Consider the following 23,146-nt stretch of genomic DNA (forward strand, 5'->3'; position numbering starts at 1 on the left):
TTCCAGAGGAACACACATTAGGAAAACAAGAAAAGCAATTTAAAAGCAGGTGGGCTATGAAATGCAATATATTTTTTAAATGAAACAAAACATCAATATTTTTAAAAGTCAGGCAAGTCTCCTTGCTCCTGAAAGGGACTCATGCTCCTCTGTCATCATTTACAAAATGCCTAAAAAGAAAAATTCCCCTGTGATTTGCAACTTCAATCACTGTAAAGAGTTCGGCCCAGTTCTTCTATAAAGGAATGGACAAAGTACGCTCAGCAATTAAATGTATTTCGGGCCATATCCATAGAATGGGGAAGCCAGCAGCAAAACACTTGAATATCAGTAAAACTGGAGCATATGACTGGTTAAAAAGCAAATGGCCATATTCTCTGCTTTGTTATGGTGGTGTAAATCCAGAGTAACTCCATCAGCTTCAGTGGAATTATGCCAGATTTACACCCGTGTAACATAAAAGCAGCATTTAGCCACACCAAGTCACTTACCTTGTCATCATTTAGAGTGAAATTCACCCCTATGCAGAGGGCAAGCGCAAGGACCATTAATATCCCACTCAGACCCGTAGGGCTCGCTACGGTTTAAGTGGGTCTTAAAGGGTGGCTAAACCTGGTGCTGGATCCTTACATCAGTGTGAAATTCACCCTCAGAAATTATACAAGAACCTAGGAGTCATTGTCCAGCAAGGCAAGGATAACTCTGTCATCAGTGCCCAGAAAAACAAGAAGCTGCAAGATATCCCAGTGATGCAACACTCTGCATAGAAGCAGTGATGGAGGAGGGAGAGGAATCCCTACCTGACCCATGAAGAGATCAGCCCTGAAGCATGAGATCGTAAGCATACCTATGATGAGATATACAGGAATACCATGTATATAAATATCACACTGGATGACAAGACCTTGGGACAAATGCAACCTCAGGCAGCTTAAATGAAAGCAGGGCCTGGCCCCTCTGATAGCAGAATTGGTCCCATTGTACAAAATAATGCAATAATGAATGCATGTAACTGAAAGCAAAAATTATGTCCGTATCACATAAATCAGTGGCATAAACACTCATATACAAGTAACAAAAGGGTATAGGTAACTCTATAGTAAAAGGTTTCAGAGTGGTAGTTAGTCTGTATCAGCAAAAAGATCGAGGATTCCTTTTGGCACCTTAGAGACTAACAAATTTATTTGGGCATAAGCTTTCGTGGGCTAAAACCCACTTCATCAGATGCATGCAGTGGAAAATACAGTAGGAAGATATATATACACAGAGAACATGAAAAAATGGGTGTTACCATACCAACTCTAACGAGACTGATCAATTAAGGTGGGCTATCATCAGCGAGAGAAAAAAAACTTTTGTATTGATAATCAGGATGGCCCATTTCCAACAGTTGACAAGAAGGTGTGAGTAACAGTAGGGGAAAAATTAGCAGGGGGAAATAATTTTTACTTTGTGTAATGACCCATCCACTCCCAGTCTTTATTCAAGCCTAATTTAATGGTGTCCAGTTTGCAAATTAATTCCAATTCAGCAGTCTCTCGTTGGAGTCTGTTTCTGAAGTGTTTTTGTTGGAGTATTGAGACTTTTAGGTCTGTAATTGAGTGACGAGGGAGGTTGAAGTGTTCTCCGACTGGTTTTTTAATGTTATAATTCTTGATGTCTGATTTGTGTCCATTTATTCTTTTACGTAGAGACTGTCCAGTTTGACCAATGTACATGGCAGAGTGGCATTGCTGGCACATGATGGCATATATCACATTGATGGATGTGCAGGTGAACGAGCCTCTGATAGTGTGGCTGATGTGATTAGGTCCTATGATGGTATCCCCTGAATAGATGTGTGGACACGGTTGGCAACAGGCTTTGTTGCAAGGATAGGTTCCTGGGTTAGTGTTTTTGTTGTGTGGCGTGTGGTTGCTGGTGAGTATTTGCTTCAGGTTGGGGGGCTGTCTGTAAGCAAGGACTGGCCTGTCTCCCAAGATCTGTGAGAGTGAGGGATCGTCCTTCAGGATAGGTTGTAGATTCTTGATGATGCGCTGGAGAGGTTTTAGTTGGGGGCTGAAGGTGATGGCTAGTGGCGTTCTGTTACTTTCTTTGTTGGGCCTGTGCTGTAGTAGGTGACTTCTGGGTATTCTTCAGGCTCTATCAATCTGTTTCTTCACTTCAGCAGGTGGGTATTGTAGTTGTAAGAACGCTTGATAGAGATCTTGTAGGTGTTTGTCTCCAAGGGATTGGAGCAAATGCAGTTGTATCTTAGAGCTTGGCTGTAGACAATGGATCGTGTGGTGTGGTCTGGATGGAAGCTGGAGGCATGTAGGTAGGAATAGCGGTCAGGTTTCTGGTATAGGGTGGCGTTTATGTGACCATCGCTTATTAGCACCATAGTGTCCAGGAAGTGGATCTCTTGTGTGGACTGGTCCAGGCTGAGGTTGATGGTGGGATGGAAATTGTTGAAATCATGGTGGAATTCCTCAAGGGCTTCTTTTCCATGGGTCCAGACAATGAAGTTGTCATCAATGTAGCGCAAGTAGAGTAGGGACCTTAGGGGATGAGAGCTGCGGAAGCATTGTTCTAAGTCAGCCATAAAAATGTTGGCATACTGTGGGGCCCTGCGGGTTCCCATAGCAGTGCCGCTGATGTGAAGAACGTTGTACTTCTACAGAGCTTTTACATATGAACATATAAACGTGCTTAACAAAGGCAGCCGAGAGAAATGCTGTAGCCTGTGTGCATGACAGGCCAGGCTGACCCATCATTGTGGTCTCTTCTGGTCTTAGAATCTGTAAAATTATTAATCCCACTCTTCAACCCCATCCTTCAGGGGTCATGGGGAGGATAGGGTTGCCTGCATTGCCCTCAGTGGGCTCATCACACTTGGAGCTCTGCATTAAGACAATATGTATAATGAAATGTCATGCTTCAGGGCTTCAGCCAGTCACCCGTAGGGGTCAGGAAGGAATATTTTTCCACCCCAAAGCATCAGAGATTGGCCACATCTGGAAATGGGACATAGGACGGGCTGGACACATGCTCTGGAGGTGGTACAAAGAATCCCCTTTCTTAGATGCTTGGGCTGGTGGGTCTTGCTCACATGCTCAGGGTCTAAGTGATCACCAGATTTGCGGTCAGGAGAGAATTTCCCACCAGGTTAGATTGGCAGGGGCCATGGGAGGATTTCACCTTCATCTACAGCATGGGGAGTGGACCGCCTGCTGGGATCATTTAGGTATATCCAACCTAACCAATTCTCAGCCATTGCAAGGGCCTCAGGCCATGGTGGCACCGTGGTCTCTCCTGATCTTTGCCTGTGGTACACTACAGGGTAATCTCCTGAAGACCAAAATATTTCAGTCTAACTAAAGTAATTGAGCTCAATATAGGGGATGTGTGTGAAATGTAATGGCCTGTGGTATACAGAAGGTCAGACTAGCTGACTTAATGCTCCCTTCTGTCCTTAAACTCTGTGAAATGGGTCATAGGTCCTATCTGGCGAACAGCTAACAGAGATTTTACTTTAGCTCAATGGGTGGGGACTGTGCTTTGGGGCAGGAAGTTCTGAATGGAGCATAATGACAAATAGGAAATCAGGGGATTTATTGACTTTAACAGGGTTCAAAAAAGAACTAGATATGTTCATGGAGGATAGGGCCATCGATGGCTATTAGCCAGGATGGGCAGGGATGGCGTCCCTAGCCTCTGTTTGCCAGGAGCTGGGAATGGGTGACAGGGGATGGATCACTTGGTGATTACCTGTTCTGTTCATTCTCTTTGGGGCACCTGGCATTGGCCCCTGTCAGTAGACAGGACACTGGGCTAGAAGGACCATTGGTCTGACTCAGTATGGCCGTTCTCATGTTTTTATAAGTATGAGCCACATTTTACATAGGGGAAACTGAGGCACGGATCAGTGAAAGTAACTGGCCTGAAGTCACTGGCAGAGTGAGGCATAGGGTCCAAGTAGCCTATTTGCTTCTCTTGCCAGAGCAGTAGATTCAGTTCCGTAACATGTACAATGACAATGTTCAATTGTTAGCCTAAAAGAGAATAAGCATTGTCCTTATAACCACTGCATTTTTACTGCACACCTCCAAGCCAGGGTTAATGCTGCAGCTTATTAATTATTATCACTTTGTACATTTATATCGTCATCTACTCTTTGATTCCCTGCCATCAGCTCAGCAGTGACGGCATAACAGGGCAGGGAAAGAAGAGGAGCAGGGGAACAAATATAATAGCAATAATAATCCCTAGCCTTTATCCAGTGCTTTTTTCCTCAGTAGATCTCAAAGCATTTTACAAAGGAGGTCAGGATCATTATCCCCATAATAGATGGGCACAATTCTTAGCTTTTCAGAAGCTGTGATCACAATTCGCCACCTGCCAGGCTGTTTTCCAGCTGCCGTTTTCTTATTCTAGTACGACGTAAGAGCCAAGATGTTGCTGCGGAGGGCAATGAGCTTTCTTGCTTTTTGGACAGAGACCCACATCTGGGAAAGTCCAGCAAAATCATACAACTTTTCCAACAGAGCCACTTTGTCCATCATTGGGGAGGCTTGTCTGATTCCCAGAGCTTTGTAATCTCATGTCTTGCAGTCAATAAAGCTGAACGGTACGGATTTTACCCAGTGTTTGCTGCATGTGAGTTCATGGCTGGGAGCAGGCAGACAGCAGGGGATGAAGATTCCCTTATTTGCGATTCGATTGCCCTTATCTTGCTCTGCATAACTACAAATGTTATTATCGACCCCAAAATTCTCCAGCCCTTCTTTAAATCAGGTCCCAGCATTTGATTTGCTGACCTGCGCCTCCAGTCAATGCCATAGCCAACAGCACTCCATGGGAAGATGCTCTTCCCTTTATTTCATCTAAAATGTAACCTGCCAGCTAGTTCATCAAATGCCCCAATCTCCTGTGCTATGGGACAGCATAAATAATCATTATGTGTGTTACAGTAGCAACCAGAGACCCCCCAGCTAGGATCAGAGCCAGATTGTGCCAGGGGGTTTACACACAAACAGGAAGGTGCCTGCCCCAAACAGTTTACAAACTCAGTGACAGACCTTGTTTTGTACAGTGTAATACTCTCCTGGGACAGGGATCTGTTCATTTATTAAATAAGCAGTCCCACTGTGTATTAGGGTTCCATTTATAAATATAAAGGACTAATAAATTATGAATATTTTAATTAATGGTTAATCAACTGGATAGATTGTTAGAGCCCAACGGAGTTAATAAACTGCTGATAAGCATGGCTTATAGCCATCTATAATGTCTTCTACACATGTGCTTAAACCATGAAAAATGTCAAGCTTTCAGAATTTTGCTCCATCCCAAATCAGGGTGAAAAGCCAAAATCTTGAAATTTTTCATGAACCAAAAATCCAGAAAATTTTTTTTACGTCAATTGAAATGTTTCATTTCAATAAATTTGAAACATTTTGTTCAGATCTAAAATATTCTTATTAAAAAACACTAATGGAAAATAACACACATTTCTAAATGAAATTGTGAGCTGAAAAATAGAAACATTTCATTCCAAAAATGTCAAAACAGGACAGTTTCAATTTTTTTTTTTTTAAAAACAAAAAACATTCATCAGAACCAACATGCTCCCATGCAAAGTTTTGATCTGGCAAATTGGCATTTTCTGATGAAAAATGTTTTGTTGAAAAATTCCCAACCTACTCTATTTCTAACCAACTAGAACATACACCGCTCATGTATGTAACATGCTTATAATTGCTATTAATCACTTCTTAAAACTTTATAAATCATTAATAAATGGAACCTGAATATAAAGTGGAACCGAATAATCTCCTGTGGGAATAGGTGGATTTCCCATTGCTTAGACATTTCAGACCCAGAAAGGTAAGAATACGAGGAAATATACCACACAGATCGACACGATGTGCTCATTGTAACTTCTATGAGAGAAGCAGATAACTATGGAAGGATAAAGGCTAAAAGTCCCTAGTTATGCTATAACACTGCCAAGCTAGTATGGATTTGTAGAATGCTTGTGCCCTAGGGCCACATCACCTTACTCTACTTTACTAATCCACAGTGCGCCATCCTTGACCAGTGCATATGGAAAGCTCCCCTTTGCCCTGCTCCAAACAGGCAAGCGATCAAGAGCTCTCCATCCCCATCAAAAAAATATAGCACTCACAAAAAAGGGGCCTGATGGCTGATCTCATTCACCCTGGTGCTGATCAGAACTAGTTTTGCAGAAGCTAGTGGAGTTACAACCAAGGTGAACCCCAGTATGAGATCAGAATCAGGCTCTGAAAGTCCTCACAACTTCCTTGGCCCGCTGCCTGGCATCAATATTGCATTGACGGGAGTTTGGGGAAATTGCATGGTGTGGGATTGAATTTAAAACTAACCGCAGCAAAGGCATGCACACACACACACACTCTCTCTCTCAGCTCCAGCTTTGAAAGAGCAAACCATCCTGGTTTCTGTGCGCAGAGGACACCTGCAGGTTTACAGAGCAAGAGTTAGAGGTTACTTGGTGGAATTTTCTGGTGTAGGGGGGAAAAAAGAAACAACAACCCGCATGTTAAATGATCTAGTCAAGTGCAGACAGCAGGAAAGCTGAAAAATGGATCGGGGGAAAGTATTTTCCTGTGGTTATTTGTTGCCGCGGTTCTTTATAACTCCCCGGATGGGAGATTCATGAGCCTGAGACAGAACCCTCACGCTCTCTGGCTCAGCCGGTGGCAGCGACATGACTCACAGGCTGCCAAGCGTGGGGGCAGCTGGAAAACAAGCGAAATTGCAAAACGTCTTGCAGAAACGCCAGAAATAGAGATAAACGGCTCATCGCTGGAGAGTCTTGAAAATAACCTCCATGCCTGGAAGTAACCCCAGGCGGGGAAGAAAGCGGCTCCCTCACCCCAGGGCCAGGAGAGTTTCTAGCATCCTGGGGTAGAAGGTTAAGGCAGTGCATTTCATCCGCAGGCAAAGCAGATTCACAGATGCGTTGGTCTTAAAAGGTGAAGTGGGTAGAAATAAAGCATTTGAGGCTCTTCCAGCTATTCCAATAGCCGCAAAATGGTAACCCAACAATCCTGCGGCACAGGGAGGCGGCGGATTTGTTGATCTGTGCTGCCATCCGGTGGCCGGAAAGGAGCCAAGCAGACGTGCAGCCAATCCCAGAAATTAAGAGCTGCAGCAGGTTCATGTATTCTAACCAGGGAAAGCTCGCTCCCTATAGTACTTCTCCTGGTGTTTTAAGACCTGATCCAAAGCCCATTGGAGTTAATGGAAACAGTCCTGTTGCCAGAAAGGAAGGATTTGAGCATTTGACTGGGAATTGGGAGAATTGGGTTCAATCCCCATACACCGTGCCTCCCCGCCCCCTTTTCCTGCATGATGCATCCTTTCGGACCCTACATACTTTTGAGGGCCTGGGCCTTCGTCTCTCTGTGTGTCTGTCCCCTACCTGTAGAGTGCCCGAGTAGCTCTTCCCTAAGAGTGTGAAGTAGTCAGAGGGTGGGTCCCTACGCTGCAATGAAAGACCCACAGCTGGCCCTGGGTCAGCCAACTCTGGCTCGCAGGGCTTAAGCTGTGGGGCTATAAAATTGCAGTGTAGACATTCAGGCTTGGGCTGGAGACTGGGGTCTGAGACCTCCCCCCTTCTGTTCCCCCCGCCCCAGAACCCAGGTTCCAGTTTGAGCCCAAACATCTACGCTGCAAATTTATAGCCCTGCAGCCCAAACCCTCCGAACGGGAATAGGCTGATCTGAGCCAGCCCCAGTGGTGCTGCAGTATACAACTGCGCTTTTATCACAGGGCAGACCTACACACAGAGTATGGGAATAGAGGCCCTGTAAGTACCATAGATTGATAGGAACAGAGACAGCTAGCTGGTCTAAAGCCCCAGGGAACTTCCCTTGGGAGGTTTTACCCCGCAGACTAGATGAGCTGGCTGTCGAGAGGTTTCCTCTGATATTCAACCTAATTTCATCCCATTCCTCCTTGGCGGATTTCCCCTCCCCATGTCGCAGCCCCAAGAAACCGTATCCCTTCTTGCTGTAAGCACAATAGGCAGCAGTCTGGTCATATCATTTGGAGCCACTGAGAATCTCATTATTTATATTGCAAGTAGTGCCCAGCGACCTCAACCAAGATCACATCCCAGTTGTACAGGGGATGTACAGACACCTAGGAGGAGATTACCCTTGGTGCCAAAGATTTCACAGTCTGAAGGTATAAGACAGCAAATGGAAGGATTGTTACAGAAGGTGATGTTGAAGCACAGAGATTAAATGACCCACCCAAGATCAGACAGGGAGTCTGTGGCAGAGCCAGGAATTGAACCCTGACTCCTGAGACCCAGTCCCTCAACCCCAAACTAATCTTTCCTCTCTGAGCCAAAGCAATGGGCTAAATTCTCTGCACTTTACACCACCTCCTGCTAAATTAAATCATTCCAGGGACTCCAGCAGCGGAAAGCCCAGTGGGGAGGGGGGGGGGAAAGAGACTGCAATAGTAACAGGGCTGCCACAACCTCCTATAGGCAGGGCTGACTACTAGAGGTTGCCTGACCAGGGTATCACATTCCTTAGAGGCCTCATTTAGCAGGAGTCCAGTAAAGTCCCCAATGGAAACCCCAGTTAAATCTCAAGGGAGGATGGTGGTGGAAACACCACATGCCCTTGCCATAAAGGTATGTGTCCCCGTCTTACTTATGATGTAAGCAGCATCACTGATGCAGAGGATGGAACCAGCCCAGTGAGGATAAGGACAGCCAAAGTCCTAGATAAATAAGCTGATTGAGTCACTCCTGGCAAGCCTTTCCTCTCTACATACAGCAATGCCTGCACTATTAGCCAGGAGCATCGGTATGTGTGTGGGATGGGATTCGCTTCGCTCTGAAGCATCAGATGTTGGCACTCGGAGACTAGTTGCCTGACCAGATGGTCCTCTCAGAAGATAAGACCGTGGGATTGACCACGTCATGCCCTTTGAAACATCAGCACGGTGGCCCAAAGGGTCAGGATCTCAGGGCCCTATTCAGAGGTGCTGAGATATTTCTGCTGGCTCACCAGGCGAATCCCATTAGCTCCAGCGCAGGAGTATATATAATAAATGGCTTGAACCAGGCACAGCAAGAGAGGAGGTCTAGCAGGGAGAAACTAGGGACAAGCCAAGCCTGGATTTTAGAGGATGAAGGTTTTATGCTTTTGTTGTTTTTAACGGAACCCGACGGAAGCTCAGGACTAGGAGAGTTTGATGCTGGGATGTGTGAGCATACATGAGAAAGAGAGAGAGTCTTTGAGATCTACTGATGAGCTGCACCATATACAACTAGCTGTTCTCATACTCGGGGAATTCTTGTCTTTGTCTCCCTCTAATGGCTAGTACAGATAAAATATTTTTGATTGCTGCTGCCTCATTATTAGACTGTCTTTTAGCTGGCGCAACAGAAGCTCATTCAGCTCTGAAGGTCTTGGGTTCAAATCTGTTTACTCCACTGGGGTCAGTTACACGGATTCATGCTATTTTGGGAGCAGGTTTGAGTGCTCAGCTACTCGTGGGCTGATTTTCAAGTGTGTTGAACACCATGGCCCGAGTTTCCAACCAGTTCAGCACCTTTGAAAACCAGGCCTTTGCAGCGTTCGCACTGTGAAACGGTTCTCAGGAGACTGAAGACTGGGATTTGTTAGGTCAGGAAGAGACAACACACCAGACCATGAATGAAAGAGTCATACAATTAAAATTCTCCAATTCCACTGATTGCAAGCCAGAGAACATATATATTTGTGAACAAACGCTACATATAGTGAGTTCAGGAAATAGCAGGACACACCCATCCATCCAAAACCTTAGAAGCATGGAAATAAGGGGAAAGCATGGGCGGCATTTGAGCCGGCTAGCCACACAGCCCTGCCCCTTCAGACCGAGGCCCTGCGCCTACCGCCCCCCGTCGTCTACCAGAGTTCTGAGGCCCCCATCCCATAGCCAGAGGAATCCCGGCCGAACCATCCCAGGCCGCTGGCACCAGGTCACCCGCGAACCCCAGTGCTGGCCCCAGCACCAGGTCACTGGCGGGCCCCAGCTGCTTGCTGGCTTCTGACTGGAGCTGGGCCCCCACTGGCTTCAGGGGAGAGAAAGGAGCATGAGGCGGTGCCAGGACCTGGCCTATTATACTGCCGCCCATAGGGGAAAAGGTTTATGCATTCCTTTCCACCTTCATATTTCTTACAATACTGTGGAGAACAAACTCCAGTGCTTCATTTCCATCTTCAACAGGTACCCAAAAGCAATACTTACCCCAGTGTCATCCCACTCACACTCTGATGCCCAGCGTTGGGACCTGCTATGCTTTTTATCACCGATATCCACAGATCAGCACATCTGACTGTCACACATTCCATGCGCTGGGGCAGTTACTCTGCCTTAATACTGCTAAGGTTTTGTGTTAGAGGGCAAGCGATGAAGCTGGTCATGGAATGTGCGTATCGTTTTTGTGTATCTGTTGCCATTATAGCGAAAAAGTTACCAAACAAACACTCCTGATGCCAAAGTGATGCTTTAGGACTGAGTGTATGAGAAGCAGCAATATGATCAAAGGAGAGCATCCCAGAGTGCGTTAGATTTCTTGTGACTACAATGGCGGCTGTGCTTGTGTGCAGTCAGCAAGGGAACAAACGCCTTCGGGTAGAGAGCATTGTGCACCATCTTCCAGATGAAATGAAACAGATGCCCTGCCTGCTCGTGGTTAAAGGCATTAGGGTATTTCTGTAAGCGCAGGAGTTATTCTTTACTTCACCTAAAGAAGCTGTAGTGTACTGTACCAATACATCGCACTCTCACAATACTATACACAATGCAAACAATTCCTTGTGCTTTCAGAGGAATGGTTACTTTGCAGTGGAGATTTAAGTAAATGACTTAACAGGGTTCAAAAAAGAACTAGATAAGTTCATGGAGGATAGGTCCATCAGAGGCAGGATGGGCAGGGATTGTGTCTGTTTGCCAGAAGCTGGGAATGGGCGACAGAGGATGGATCACTTGATTGCCTGTTCTGTTCATTCCCTCTGGGGCACCTGGCGTTGGCCACTGTCCAAAGACAGGATACTGGGCTAGCTGGACCTTTGGGCTGACCCAGTATGGCTGCTCTTATGTTCTTAAAATTCACATTTTTTTATACTTCTCTTGTGATACAGAATGGCCAAAGACCATGAAAACAAAGAAGAGCGTTAGCTGTAAACTAATTTTATTATTATGAAAAATGGAATGTTTCATTAACAGAAACTTAAGTGGTGTTTGAACAAGAACACATTTATTACAAAAAACAAACAAATGAGTTCACATAGTTTTCTATTACAATATGGCAGCAGATTTTTAATTACATAAATTCAAGGTGACCCTGGGTAATAGAATTCACCACTGTAGCCATCTTACATTCAGAGAAAGTTAAAAATTTCAGTAGCGGTGCGTGAAGCGGGGATCACTGGGTCTATTTGCTCTGTCCTGGTTTGCAAATGCTCCTGGCACTCCACTAGCCTGCACTATCTGGCTCTGGGTTCCACTTTGCATGAAGCCTCCACGCCTAGGAACAAAGTCAAGCTTTTTAAAATGTGTGTTTTAATCTTCATTGCAAATTTGTAACATTGCTGTGATTTTGTAGTATTTACATTTTTTTAATGATTTTTATTCTTGAAATAAAATGCACCAGATAAAATCACGGAAACATTACTCAACTGATTCAGTTACAACATGCAGAGGGAAAGGAAGTAAAGGAAAAGGACCAAAAATCTTTGACTAAGCTTCTTACCCAGATACTGCTCCTCGATTCATCACATGGGCTGGTGTGGACTGAGCAGGGATGACTCTATCAGCACCTACAATAAAGTGGAAAGCGTTTAAATAAAAATAAAGCATTTTTAAAAAGCAACACCTTATTCCCAGAATTTTGCTTGCTTGGTAATGCTTTTAAAGCTCAGTATGAGTTTTAACTACCACTACAAGGTCAACAGCAGTAATGCCTAGAAAAACCACAATCACACTGTTAAGCAGCAAGTATACCTTGCCATCTCTCATGATCCCGTCCCATCACTCCATCTGCACTGCCCTGCCATGAACGATCTTGATGCCCCTCTAACTTTCGACCATGATCTCCCCAGTCACGTCCATCTCTTAAAAAACAAAACAAAACAAAAAAAAATGAAAGAAAATCTTCTAGGTGTGTCCATTATCACTTTGATAGCTAATGGTGAAGCCAAACACAATACCCCATACGTAAACTTATTAAAATCATTTACCAAGCTATATCTATGCAAATCCTACATTTACCGTGGATACAATCAAATTAGGAAGATTGTTCAACAAGTTTCTAACATAGAAAACAATTTTCTTAATTGATCTACAGACAATCAGTTAATATCACAACATACTGCAACACTCAATACTTAACATGGAGCTACTAATGGAGTAATATCACTTCAGGCAAGTGTAGGCGTATATTTAATATACAGAACAATAATGCAAAGTCTGGATGGTTTTTTTTTTAAAAAAAAACATCCGGGATTTCAGATTAGTCCCATCTCAGGTTTTCCACCAAGATTCTAGCTTGCTTTCTATTAATACATACAATCTCAAATCCATACCACCAGCCCTAAATTAGCCCCTTTTCAGAGAATTTCTGGAGCGTGAATGAAAGAACTGGATCTTATCCCGAGAAGAGGAAGCCCTTACAAGAGAACCATGATTCCACTGGCAGAGCAGCTTGCACAGCAGCTCTTTACTCACTAGAGAGCTCCATTCTCTTGATGCACAAGGGAGCTACATATAAAATTCACTGCACACCCAGGAGAGAACAGACCCTCAATGAAACTATCTGGAGAGAGGATTTACACTTGTAAAACTGATTCCCACTATGACCCTTCAGAGAGTTCATTTGACGTTTCGAAGAGCATGAGCATTGGTGAATGACTGTCCTCATTTACACATACTAACCGGGACTGTGGAGGTATCGTTCTCCCTTCGCTCATTCTTCTGTCAGACCCATAGCCAGCCCAACTGTCCCGTGAGTCCCGCGAGTGACGTTCTGGTCCTCCATGGCGCTCATCTGGATAATGCTGAAAGACGAAAGACACATAGGAATGCTGTAATCTAACTCTCAAATTGGTAAACGCTGGTCAACAGAATTTAACCAGTGCCACAACCTATCAAGTCACTAGGGCATTTTTGACAGCAAGATTCCATACAGCCCCTCTATGACCATCTACTTGTGTGAGCTCTTGGAGCAATATTTTCTCCTTTAAATAACTTTCAAAACTCTTCACTGGTTCCCTTACTACTCTAAGGCTCATTCTGTGTACTAATTAATATTTTGGTGGAATGCAATTTTACTCCAATCCCTTTAACCATTTGTCTTTGCTTCAGTTCTTTCTCCCAGGTTCAAATAACTTTACATGAACTATTCTCAGTTCAACTCTTCCACTTTGGTAAAGTGTCAACAGAATTCTTAGTTTTCCAAAGTACCAATCCAGCCCCTACCTCAATGTTTTTAAAGAGGTAATATTTGTTGCATGGTTACATTTGCCCCTCTGTATTATGGCACCTTTGCATTTTCTATAGACCATTTTGCTATATTGAAGACAATGGGTTCTTTGCTGTTCATGGATAGAGTGCCAGAATAACTACCTTACACATGTTACATTTACTGATAATGCATCTGACACCAATAACCAGAACACACTTTCTTTTCACCACCTAGCCCCAAAAAGAGAATCCATATGGTAACTTCAAATCATTTAGATGTGTTTTTTTCCTAATCTATGACAACTACTGTAGTTAGCAACTGATTTATGCATTGCATATTCAGTGTGGGAAATCAGTTGTTTAATAAACAGCTGTTGCGTTTCATGCCAGTGGCGGCTGCATTTAAGAGCCCTGTGCACCCAGGGATCCTTCCAAATGAAAGGCACTATCTAAATGCACATGTTTATGACGCAAGTGTTTCCACTTAACCCACCTGCCCATCTCGATCTGCCACTGCCCTTGAAACTTCTCTCCTGGGGTGAAAAAAAGAGCAATTCAGTAACAATGGATAGATCTTCCAGTTAAATTATACTGGGGTTTTGAAGAAGTAATCTACATTGAATGCTGGTATTTGTTACACTGTAAAGTGTGGAAATAGGAATACTTATTTTATTAGAAATATAGTTTTAGGATTAGAGAAACTGGTTTACCAAAAGCAAACACATACCAGGGCACTAAAATTATGTGTGCCAGTGCAACACAAGTGGCAGTATCACTGAAATGTGACAAAGCACCTGAGGCAATAGCTCTGTATCAGATCTGACAGGAAGGAAGGGTTGGGACCACGAAATTGGGTACACAATAAACATCACATAAACACAAAGAGCTGGAGAAATAACGAAAGTGGCACAGAACTAACATACACAAGCTTGCAAATAGCAGATACACATATAGCCATAAGAACACACAAGTTCTAATCCCTACTTTTTTTGCACTATTTTACAAGCAAATAGTAAACCTGATACAATACTAGGTATTTTCTTAATTTCAGCGAATACAGGAGGAAAAAAAAAAAAACACATCACTAACCTATCCACAGAATGATCTTGGTATCGGCCACGATCCCTGTGATCAAAATCATGGAAGCGATCTTGGCGGGTAAAATCAGAATGGTATCTATCATCCATCGCCATGCGCTTTGCCTCTGGCCAGTAGGAGTCATCTCGCCTATAAGAAAGTGCACGTTTAATACAATGTGAAGCAATAATTTTTCCATCTTGGTCTTTCTAAACCAAAGTCTCACTTAACGCAACCTGTGGTAAGCTGAACATTCAATAGTTATATTTTTGATATGATAATTAAAATCCCTGACGTGCCAAACTGACTTCTCATTTCAATTTCAGAAAAGAAGTTAATTGCATCAATACTGCACACACCCTAATCTCAGCATATGTTGAAATGAGAGTAGAAAGACTATTTAATCCTTCTGACATTTGTGTTTTATGATTCAAGTCCACAATTTCTACAACCCCTTGTGTATCTTCCCTGGAAAGAGTAGTTTCTGTAGGAGTCATAATTGAGTGCTGTCATGTAGTATTACGTACATCGCAGCACAGCTTCCAATTGGCTATTTTTTATTTCTGCAGTAAAACTGGTGACTGTAGGTGACCAAGTAAGGCAAAAAGGGTAGGTGACTGAGGGCAAAATTCACCCTGGTGTAACCCCCCAGGAGCACTTCACCAGAATTAAACCAGGGTTGAATTTGTCCCCAAATGACAACATTTCAGGTATATCATCAAAAAAATAGGTATGAATCAGCTTTCAGAACATGTTAAATTCAGGCAACTCACTGATATTCCTCTATCAGCCTGCAGCCCTCCCAGACAGACAGACACTGCAAAGGTGAACTGATATCTAGCAGACAAGACACATTTGAGAGCACTATCATCATTTGTAAAACTGTGTGCAGCTGGATTGTCAAATATCAATATTGTTCAGGATACCTGGTTAAGAATTAATTTGGAATTATCGTACACTATTGCATTGACTCATGCTCTAAAATCTTAAGAGTTCAAAAGTCACGAGCAATATAATTTAAACTCACTGGGCACTCAGCTAGCTATGTGAACTGAAGTTTATTGTGAATATTTGCCTCAGAAACAGACAGAGTCAAGGTGAAAAGCTGGCAAGGCACAAGTGATTAAAATGCTTCTTGCCTTATATGTAAATCAAGATTTCAAGGACCTCACAGAAATCATCAAATTAGCCCAATACCATGATTTTTCTTACAGGTGAGAAGCAATAGCGGGGACTCAGCTGCTCGTGTGTGGTGGGGGCAGGGAGGGTCTGGCAGCAAGAAGGGCCAGCACTGACAACGCACAACAATTAGGAGCCCCAGCTCAGCCTGCCACATTGCTCCCCCAGCGGGTCCCGGGAGATACCACAGCACGGGCTGGCAAGGAGCTCAGAATGGGATCATCCACTTGGAGCATGGGTGGGAGGGGATCCTGCCCTGGCAGAGGGGAGTGGAATGTGGGATGGATCCTGGTCTCACCCTGATCCAGGGCTCCTCACACACTTTCAGCTCCTTGCCAGCTGGAGCTGCAGTATCTCCCCCAGGCCTGTGGGGGGCCACTATGGGATGGGGCTCCTGATTGCCCCTCTCTCCCCACCCGCCAGGACGCAGCAGCAGACAGCCTGGGCCAGAGGTGGGCATGAAGAAAGCCAGGCCCCAAACCTTATTAGGCCAGGCTGCATAGAGCCATCGGCTGAGACACACCTACCCCAACCACCACCCACCCTACTCCCCAGGATCCAACTGACCTATTATCTCCGAACCCAGGATTGGAATCAGCCTGTTAACCCCCTGGAGTAGCTGCAGCCTTAGCAGGGAAGTGGAAACAGGGATGCCTGCTTCTGCCTCCCTGCTGCTGGAAAAATTGCAGCACTTTAGGGGGGATTTGGCAGCCATGCGTATCCACTGAAATTCAAATACTTACCCGTGAGACTACTATGAATTTATTTGTTAAAAAACACAATTTCTTTAGGTCCTTACCTAGAAAGGAGCATCTTTAATGCCAATGAGGAAGATACTCCCACCATTCTACAGGTCGAGGTAGATAAAAGGCTGCTTCAAAGAGCAGGGAGAGAAAAGAGTTCCTTCTCCTCAAGAATCATAGATGTAACCTTAATTCATGTAGCTGCACTTAACACCCCATGATAATGGATTCCTCATTTGCTGTGGCTGTTTGACTGCGTTGTTTTGTAATCTACTTTGGATGTGCATTTACTGCTTTTTGAGTTTATTAATACACATCTGTGTGTTTTGCTGATTGTGCTTATTTAAAAACATCAAATTAACTAGAAAAAAACAAACAGAGCTAGAAACAGGGGTGGAGCTCAGAAGTTTAGCATCTGTTCTAAGAAGAGTTCTTACTAATTGCATAAAAAAAATCTCAGATTACAGCCTTAAACTTCCTGCTATAAACACATTCTAAAATTTGGAATTTCACTGCAGTCACTTACCTTGCATCAGTGTCGTAAGGTCTTCTAATTGCCGATCGCCGTTCTTGCTCATAGCGCAGTTGTTCTTGCTGACGACGCAGCTCTTCTCTTTCTCGCTGTATGCGATCTTGTTCCTTCCTCCTTTCTTGCTCGATGTGCATCCTCTCTCTCTCCAGCCTCTCCCTCTCCAAACGCTCTCTGTCAAGCCGTTGCCTTTGAAATTCAAGTCGGTCGCGCTCTCTCTGAAGCCTCTGTCTTTCATCCCGTTCATGAATGGCTTGAATACGCTGCTCTCGCTCTCGTCGTTCTCGTTCTCTGAAAAGGGGAAGTAGAGATTTGTTGGTTTTAAAGGGTACACTACACCTTTAAGTGACGTATTTTTTGAAGGCTTCCTAGATCTTTTCCCACATTTCTCCCACAGCTGACTTTGTTATTTTCTACTAAACAAACATCACAGTCACTTGAAATAGTTTTTAAAAAAGCAACAATATACACACACAATGAGAATACAGGCAAGAATTTAGTAGTGATAACACCCCTTCCTTAGGGAGCAGTTTTGAAAATGCTTTCCTGTAAGGTGAAGAGTTCTATGTCCCTCTTTACATTCTTCTGGAAGAAAAGGTAGCAGGCATGCAACTCCCCGACAGAAGGGAGAGAATAATTTTACTCTCCCTTCAGGGTGAAAGTTCAATACAAGCAAAGTTAAAACCAAGGTATTTTAGCAAAGCTAAATGCAAAATTTGAAAATACCTAAGTGTTACTGAATAACAAGAAAAGATTCTGCTTCTGTTCAAAAGATTTACTGCAGGTTCCATTAAAGCTCATGGAATAAATAGCACTAGAAAAATATAAACCCAGACCAATGGACAAAGATACAGGAGACTAAACTTTGAAGTTGAATACAACAGTGCATGAGGTGACAGCTCCAACACTAAATTGTCATTTTCATAACAGACTGTGTCAACAGAACAGTATCATCACAGGATAATGATCTCTTGCTACTACATAAATGCAGAGATTTTCAAAGCAGGGTAAATGATCCTGTAACATGTTCTATGACAATTCGTCCCTTGCATAGCAGTAAGGATAAAAAGTCATATAAAAACATTCCAGTTTTGCCCCGTTAGCAAGGAAGGAATACACTTAATTTCTATTACACCAAATGATTCATGTTGGTGCACTAGGGACAGTTCACTGCATTCTAAATATTGAATACACAATATAGTACCCACTACGCCTAAGTAAATTTGTTAAACTGTACACTAAACCACTATGAATCACAAACCCATAAAAAGTCATCATTTCTGCAGACAATCTGCAATCAGAACAAGGAGCCAAATCTGAATGGTTTGAATTAATAGTTCAATCAGGTTGAATCATCATATTTTACTCCTGGGGGAAGCCTGTGCCACTGCACATGTGCAGAAACATGCTCCCTGCAGATTCTCTTTGCTTCCCACAGAAAAATGGTTTCTGTGGGGAAGCAAAGAGAAGCTGCACCAGTGCTCACTCACCCTTCCCTGGCAGCGCAGGCGCATCTGTTCAGGCAGATCAACCCCCAGAAACCTCCCCTGGCCGCAGGAAGCTCTGCACAGGGATGGGGGATGGGTGTCTGGATGCAGGAGGAGGTGAGGCTCGGTGGGGTGGGGGTTCCGGGTGGGGGGGTTGGATATATTGGGGATGGGTTGACAGGGAGAGAAGCTCTCCATGCAATGACCCCTTCCCCCACGTCCTGGCCCAAATGCTGCTCAGCCACAGGGGGAGGGATCACTGTATGGGGAGCTTAGTGGGGGGTCCAGGTACTGTGAGGATCTGGATGCAAAGGAGTTCGCTGGGTGGTTCTGGGTGCAGGGGGAATGGGACTCTGCAGGGGAGTCCAGGTGAAGGTGGTTATAGGTCAGCATGGGGGTGGTCGGGGGGGGCTCAGTGGAGGATCTGGGTGCTGGGGGAGTCGGGCTTGGTGGGGTGGGAGGTCAGGGTGCAGCTGGCTGGAGCTCAGTGGGGTGGGAGTCTGGGCGTGGGGGCTCCCGATGCTCAGTTTAGCGATGACACTAAGCTCACCGGCGTCTCTCCGTTTCTCTGATTTCTCGTTCTCTCTGCCTCTGTCGCTCACGCTCTCGCTGTTCTTTGATTTTATCAAATGATAAAATATCTTGTTTCTCCTTGCTCTCTGACTTGCGATCCTGGCTCTTAGTATTCTGCATTTAATCAAAGTAATACATGAACCAGAATAAAAGTGTTTGGATTACATTTCAAGAGACCAGATAAGATAAATGCCCACAAACACGACCACTATTATCCCCCCTTCCTTACCAGAGGGACAAATAATTATAGGCACTCCGCAGGTGAACTAGAAGGAAGAGAGTTGTAGGCAGCACCAATAATTTGGCTACAATTTTTGGGGAGTGAGTCTGCTACCTAGTTTTGTCTCTGGGGCAACAAAAACCATACCATTTTAAAGGTGTAGTGACACCCACTGCTCCTGACTCTACACATCTGGGGCAGCGTGATGTCTTAATGGCCTTGTTCCATTAAATATGTGCAATTCTGCCTATAATAGCAGTGAAGAAAGCTGTAGCATAGACAGGGCATAATCATTTACCAATATAGTGTCATATGACTTGCCAAATCCCCTTATTTACAAAGAACCACCACAGTTTTCAAAATGCAAGTCAAATACTCTGCAGAGGTACAGGGAAAGTTGGTTGAAATCTATTTTCAGAGATAAGTTTTCTACTGAAATTGTACTTACTCTCTCTTTTGATGTGGTAGAGGTTTTCACACTAATAACTGGTTCTCCTTTGGATTTATCCATTATTACTGTTCTTTCAATTCCCCGACTTCCTAAATGAACCAAAAAAACCAAAGATTGTGTAATGAATATAACAAACTGTGGCAAGTGCAATCTTTTATATCTTAGATTTTTTTTTAATAAATATTACAACCACAGAACTATGTTCATCTTTTTTTTTTTTTTTTTTTTTTTTTTTTTGAAGTGAGAGGCTGGAGGTTAAATTTTTTTAACCTGAATATGAGATTTACATAAAAAGAAAATGGAGTATTAGTAAAATTAGGGCTTCAGAATGCTTGCCTTCGTTAACTTTGGGAAACAAGAAAAATAATGGGAGATTACAGAAAGACGACTGCTGTTATCTGAAGGGGACAAAAAAATTCAAAATAGTGAATTTAAGTCCACTTTTGCACCTTAAAATGCATTTTTTTTCACACAATGTAGGACACAAAACTAAGTTTCCCATTCAAAAGACAGACCATGAACTGCACCAGATTCTATACATATCAGCAAAACTTTAGACTAAATTTACTTCCTCCTTATAACCAGAGGCAAGAGTTTCACAGAGAATAAAAAAAGATACAAAAATCATACATTTTTATTCTTTCCACAAATTTTGCAGTTTTATAAATCTAAACCCATTATGCCCTAAATCAAATAGCTGCTGCTCTGTTGAGAGTCTGACAGAGAAACAGCATAATGCTGTATGAATTAGCTTCAACCATTCTTCTTAATGGAGTGTTAAACTTGCTGAAATACCATCTGTTGCTGAATATAATAAATATTCTAAATTGCAATAATTTAAGTAGAATAATAAAGACTTCTTTAAATTAGCTGTGTCTTCATAATTAAAATGTATTTTATACTGCATGTGAGGTTTTTTACAATATAAAAACACACTTTGTTCAGAATAGAAAAATCCTTTGGGGGGAGGAAAAAAAACAGCTAAAAGCATTTATCTACAATGTAATAAAATTTCAAGTATTTTGAAGGACACTAAATTGCCACAAATATTTAGATTATAGGTCTAAATTCCAAAGAGTCAACAGTTCTCAAACAGTTCCCTATTTGTACTCTTTTTTAAAACACAGAGTATTGAATATTATGAAAACTTCTCCAGCACAGAGGAAGAATTCTCCATGTTTTATCACTTTCCCCACAGATTTCACTGGATACGGCATGACAATCTAATCTAATCTATCTATCTATATATATGTCTGGAAAGTCTATCTTTTGTCACTTAGTTGTCCATACAAACCATGTCTGTAATATAGTTCTCTATTTAGAAAGCAGTTTACATTACCTGATTTGCTAGTCCTAGAGCGATTGGAGGATGTAGTTTTCTGTTCATCTTTCTCTTTTCCTTCTTTTTCATCTCTCTCTGTTTTCTTAGTATCATCTTTTTTATCTGTCTTCTCGTCCTTTTTAATACTGACAGACCTACAAATAAACTGAGCTTTAATAGAACAGTACATAGGAACACAGTTATCTACACAATTCCACTTCTTTTGGATTTCTACATGAGCCACAAGACATCCAAAAACTGAAATTTCGTAAGCTCTTCCAATTTGCCAAATCCTGAATGCAACATATACTTGCACACATTTTCCTTAATTTAGCTGACTGAATATGAAAGCTAGAAAGATCCAAAGAAATTAGAAAGAACAGTAGGTGATCCTTTTGAATATTAACAGTCTTCCAAATTGTTAATTCCATCCATAATGAATCTTCACATATAGCTCACTCTTTGCCATTTAAAAACAAACATCCATACAGAGTGAACTAGAGTAGGATAAAAGCTTTTGCAAATATGTTCTGCCGTAAAAAACTGCTCAAGTAATACTCAAATAAGTAATCAGGACTTTGGCAAGTAAATTAAATATAGAGGGTAGCATCTAAGGGCATGTCTTCACTAGCAACATTGGTGGTAAAAAAAAAAACCAAAACCACCTCCACGAGGGGAATAGCTCCCAGCGCTAGTGTACTGTCTACACTGGCACTTTACAGTGCTGAAACTTGCAGCGCTCAGGGGTTTTTTTTTTTCCACACTCCTGAGCGAGAAAGCTGCAGCGCTGTAAACTGCCAGTGTAGACAAACCCTAAGAATACTGTGAAATGGAATGCCACTCAAATAAGCGGTTCAGGCTATCATGCCCCAGGGAAAATAAATATTAGCAGACATCTCATGACCCATTCTAGCAGCCCTTTTAGAAATTGGGATTAGTCTTTCAAGGAAGCTACCTAAGTAACAGGAAGATTTGAAAATTTAGGATGCTGACTCCATTCCATTAACATTACAGGAAGACCCTTTAATACCTCATTTATGAGGACAACATATATGAAACAATTATGATGATCACGGTGTCTATGCTGGTTTACATAAAAATGAACTGGATCAGGAGATACCACTATAAGGCCCAAAGCAATATGACCAGATCCCAAGCTACAAATAACTGGACTAAGCTAATATGGAAGGAAAAGCCACACTATGCAGTGCTTTACTGCATTGAGGATTCTTGGTCACCTTATTTGTCTCACACATTCAGTGTACTAGCATCCCAGAAGACACTACTTATCTCTTTCTAGTATCCTTGAAAGGCATGAATAATTCCGAAAGGAAACAATCGTGATATTGAACGTATCAGCTCCAGATGTTAGTTACTGCAAATAATACTGAACTGTCACATCCCAGAAGTACAGGATTTATCAAGGCTAGTCAGGCCTAAGAAAGGGAACGATCATTACATGGATCAGGAGTCTGACATGACGCCCCCTGAAGACCTAAGGTACTGAAGTAAAGTTTGCAGCACTTTAAAATAGAAAGCAGATCTAGGATTTGGAAACAGAAGTATGAATTGCAATTTAAGTAAGGCCAAGTGTATGCTAGAAACTTCTGCTAATATAGTGTCAATTAGTGGTGTGATTTTTATGATATTTTTATACTGGCAAAAGCCCTAGTGCAGACATAGTCGTACCAGCAAGAGAGCCTTTGCAAGTATAGCTTCTTTCATTTGAGGAACTGGTATAAGCTATACTGGCAAAAGCATATTTCTGATAAAAGCTGCATCTACACTAGGAGGATATAACACTCTAGTTACACCAGCAAACCTTTTCCAATGTAGATTAGACATGAGAGACCTTTTCTGACTCTAAAGAGGTATCAGCCTTGGATCTTACAAGACTAACTTGATGCACACAAATTAAAAGTTAACTGTATCTATCGCTAAGAGCGAATTGTATAACTAAGTCAGAAATGAGTGCACCAGGGCAACAAGACAGCTTTGAGGCCGTAAAAGCAAATGGAGAGTACTGAACTGAATCAGGTACACAAGTTTGCATAAAGGGGAATCTATGA

The 23,146-nt window shown here is 42.8% G+C and overlaps 1 protein-coding gene across 5 annotated transcripts in view; it reads right to left on the reverse strand.

Moving 5' to 3' along the window:
• Window positions 1-4,603: 4,603 nt before the first annotated feature.
• Window positions 4,604-23,146, reverse strand: part of LOC102946965 (scaffold attachment factor B2) — a 30,634-nt gene continuing 12,091 nt past the window's right edge. For 3 of the 5 annotated variants that reach the window (XM_037885608.2, XM_037885607.2, XM_037885609.2), the window contains 10 exons: window positions 21,096-21,232; window positions 19,754-19,845; window positions 19,063-19,199; window positions 17,023-17,316; window positions 14,587-14,724; window positions 13,991-14,030; window positions 12,970-13,091; window positions 12,040-12,149; window positions 11,789-11,855; window positions 11,211-11,563 (listed from right to left, as the gene is read on the reverse strand). In XM_037885608.2, the coding sequence (XP_037741536.1) occupies window positions 11,437-11,563; window positions 11,789-11,855; window positions 12,040-12,149; window positions 12,970-13,091; window positions 13,991-14,030; window positions 14,587-14,724; window positions 17,023-17,316; window positions 19,063-19,199; window positions 19,754-19,845; window positions 21,096-21,232 (1,264 nt within the window). In that variant the 3' untranslated portion in view covers window positions 11,211-11,436. Of the gene's footprint in view, window positions 4,855-11,210; window positions 11,564-11,788; window positions 11,856-12,039; window positions 12,150-12,969; window positions 13,092-13,990; window positions 14,031-14,586; window positions 14,725-17,022; window positions 17,317-19,062; window positions 19,200-19,753; window positions 19,846-21,095; window positions 21,233-23,146 lie in introns of those variants that run through there. The other 2 variants (XM_043536052.1, XR_005223347.2) reach the window with 2 other exon arrangements.

The sequence above is a fragment of the Chelonia mydas genome, chromosome 25 (assembly GCF_015237465.2).
Source record: "Chelonia mydas isolate rCheMyd1 chromosome 25, rCheMyd1.pri.v2, whole genome shotgun sequence".
Taxonomy (NCBI): domain Eukaryota; kingdom Metazoa; phylum Chordata; order Testudines; family Cheloniidae; genus Chelonia; species Chelonia mydas.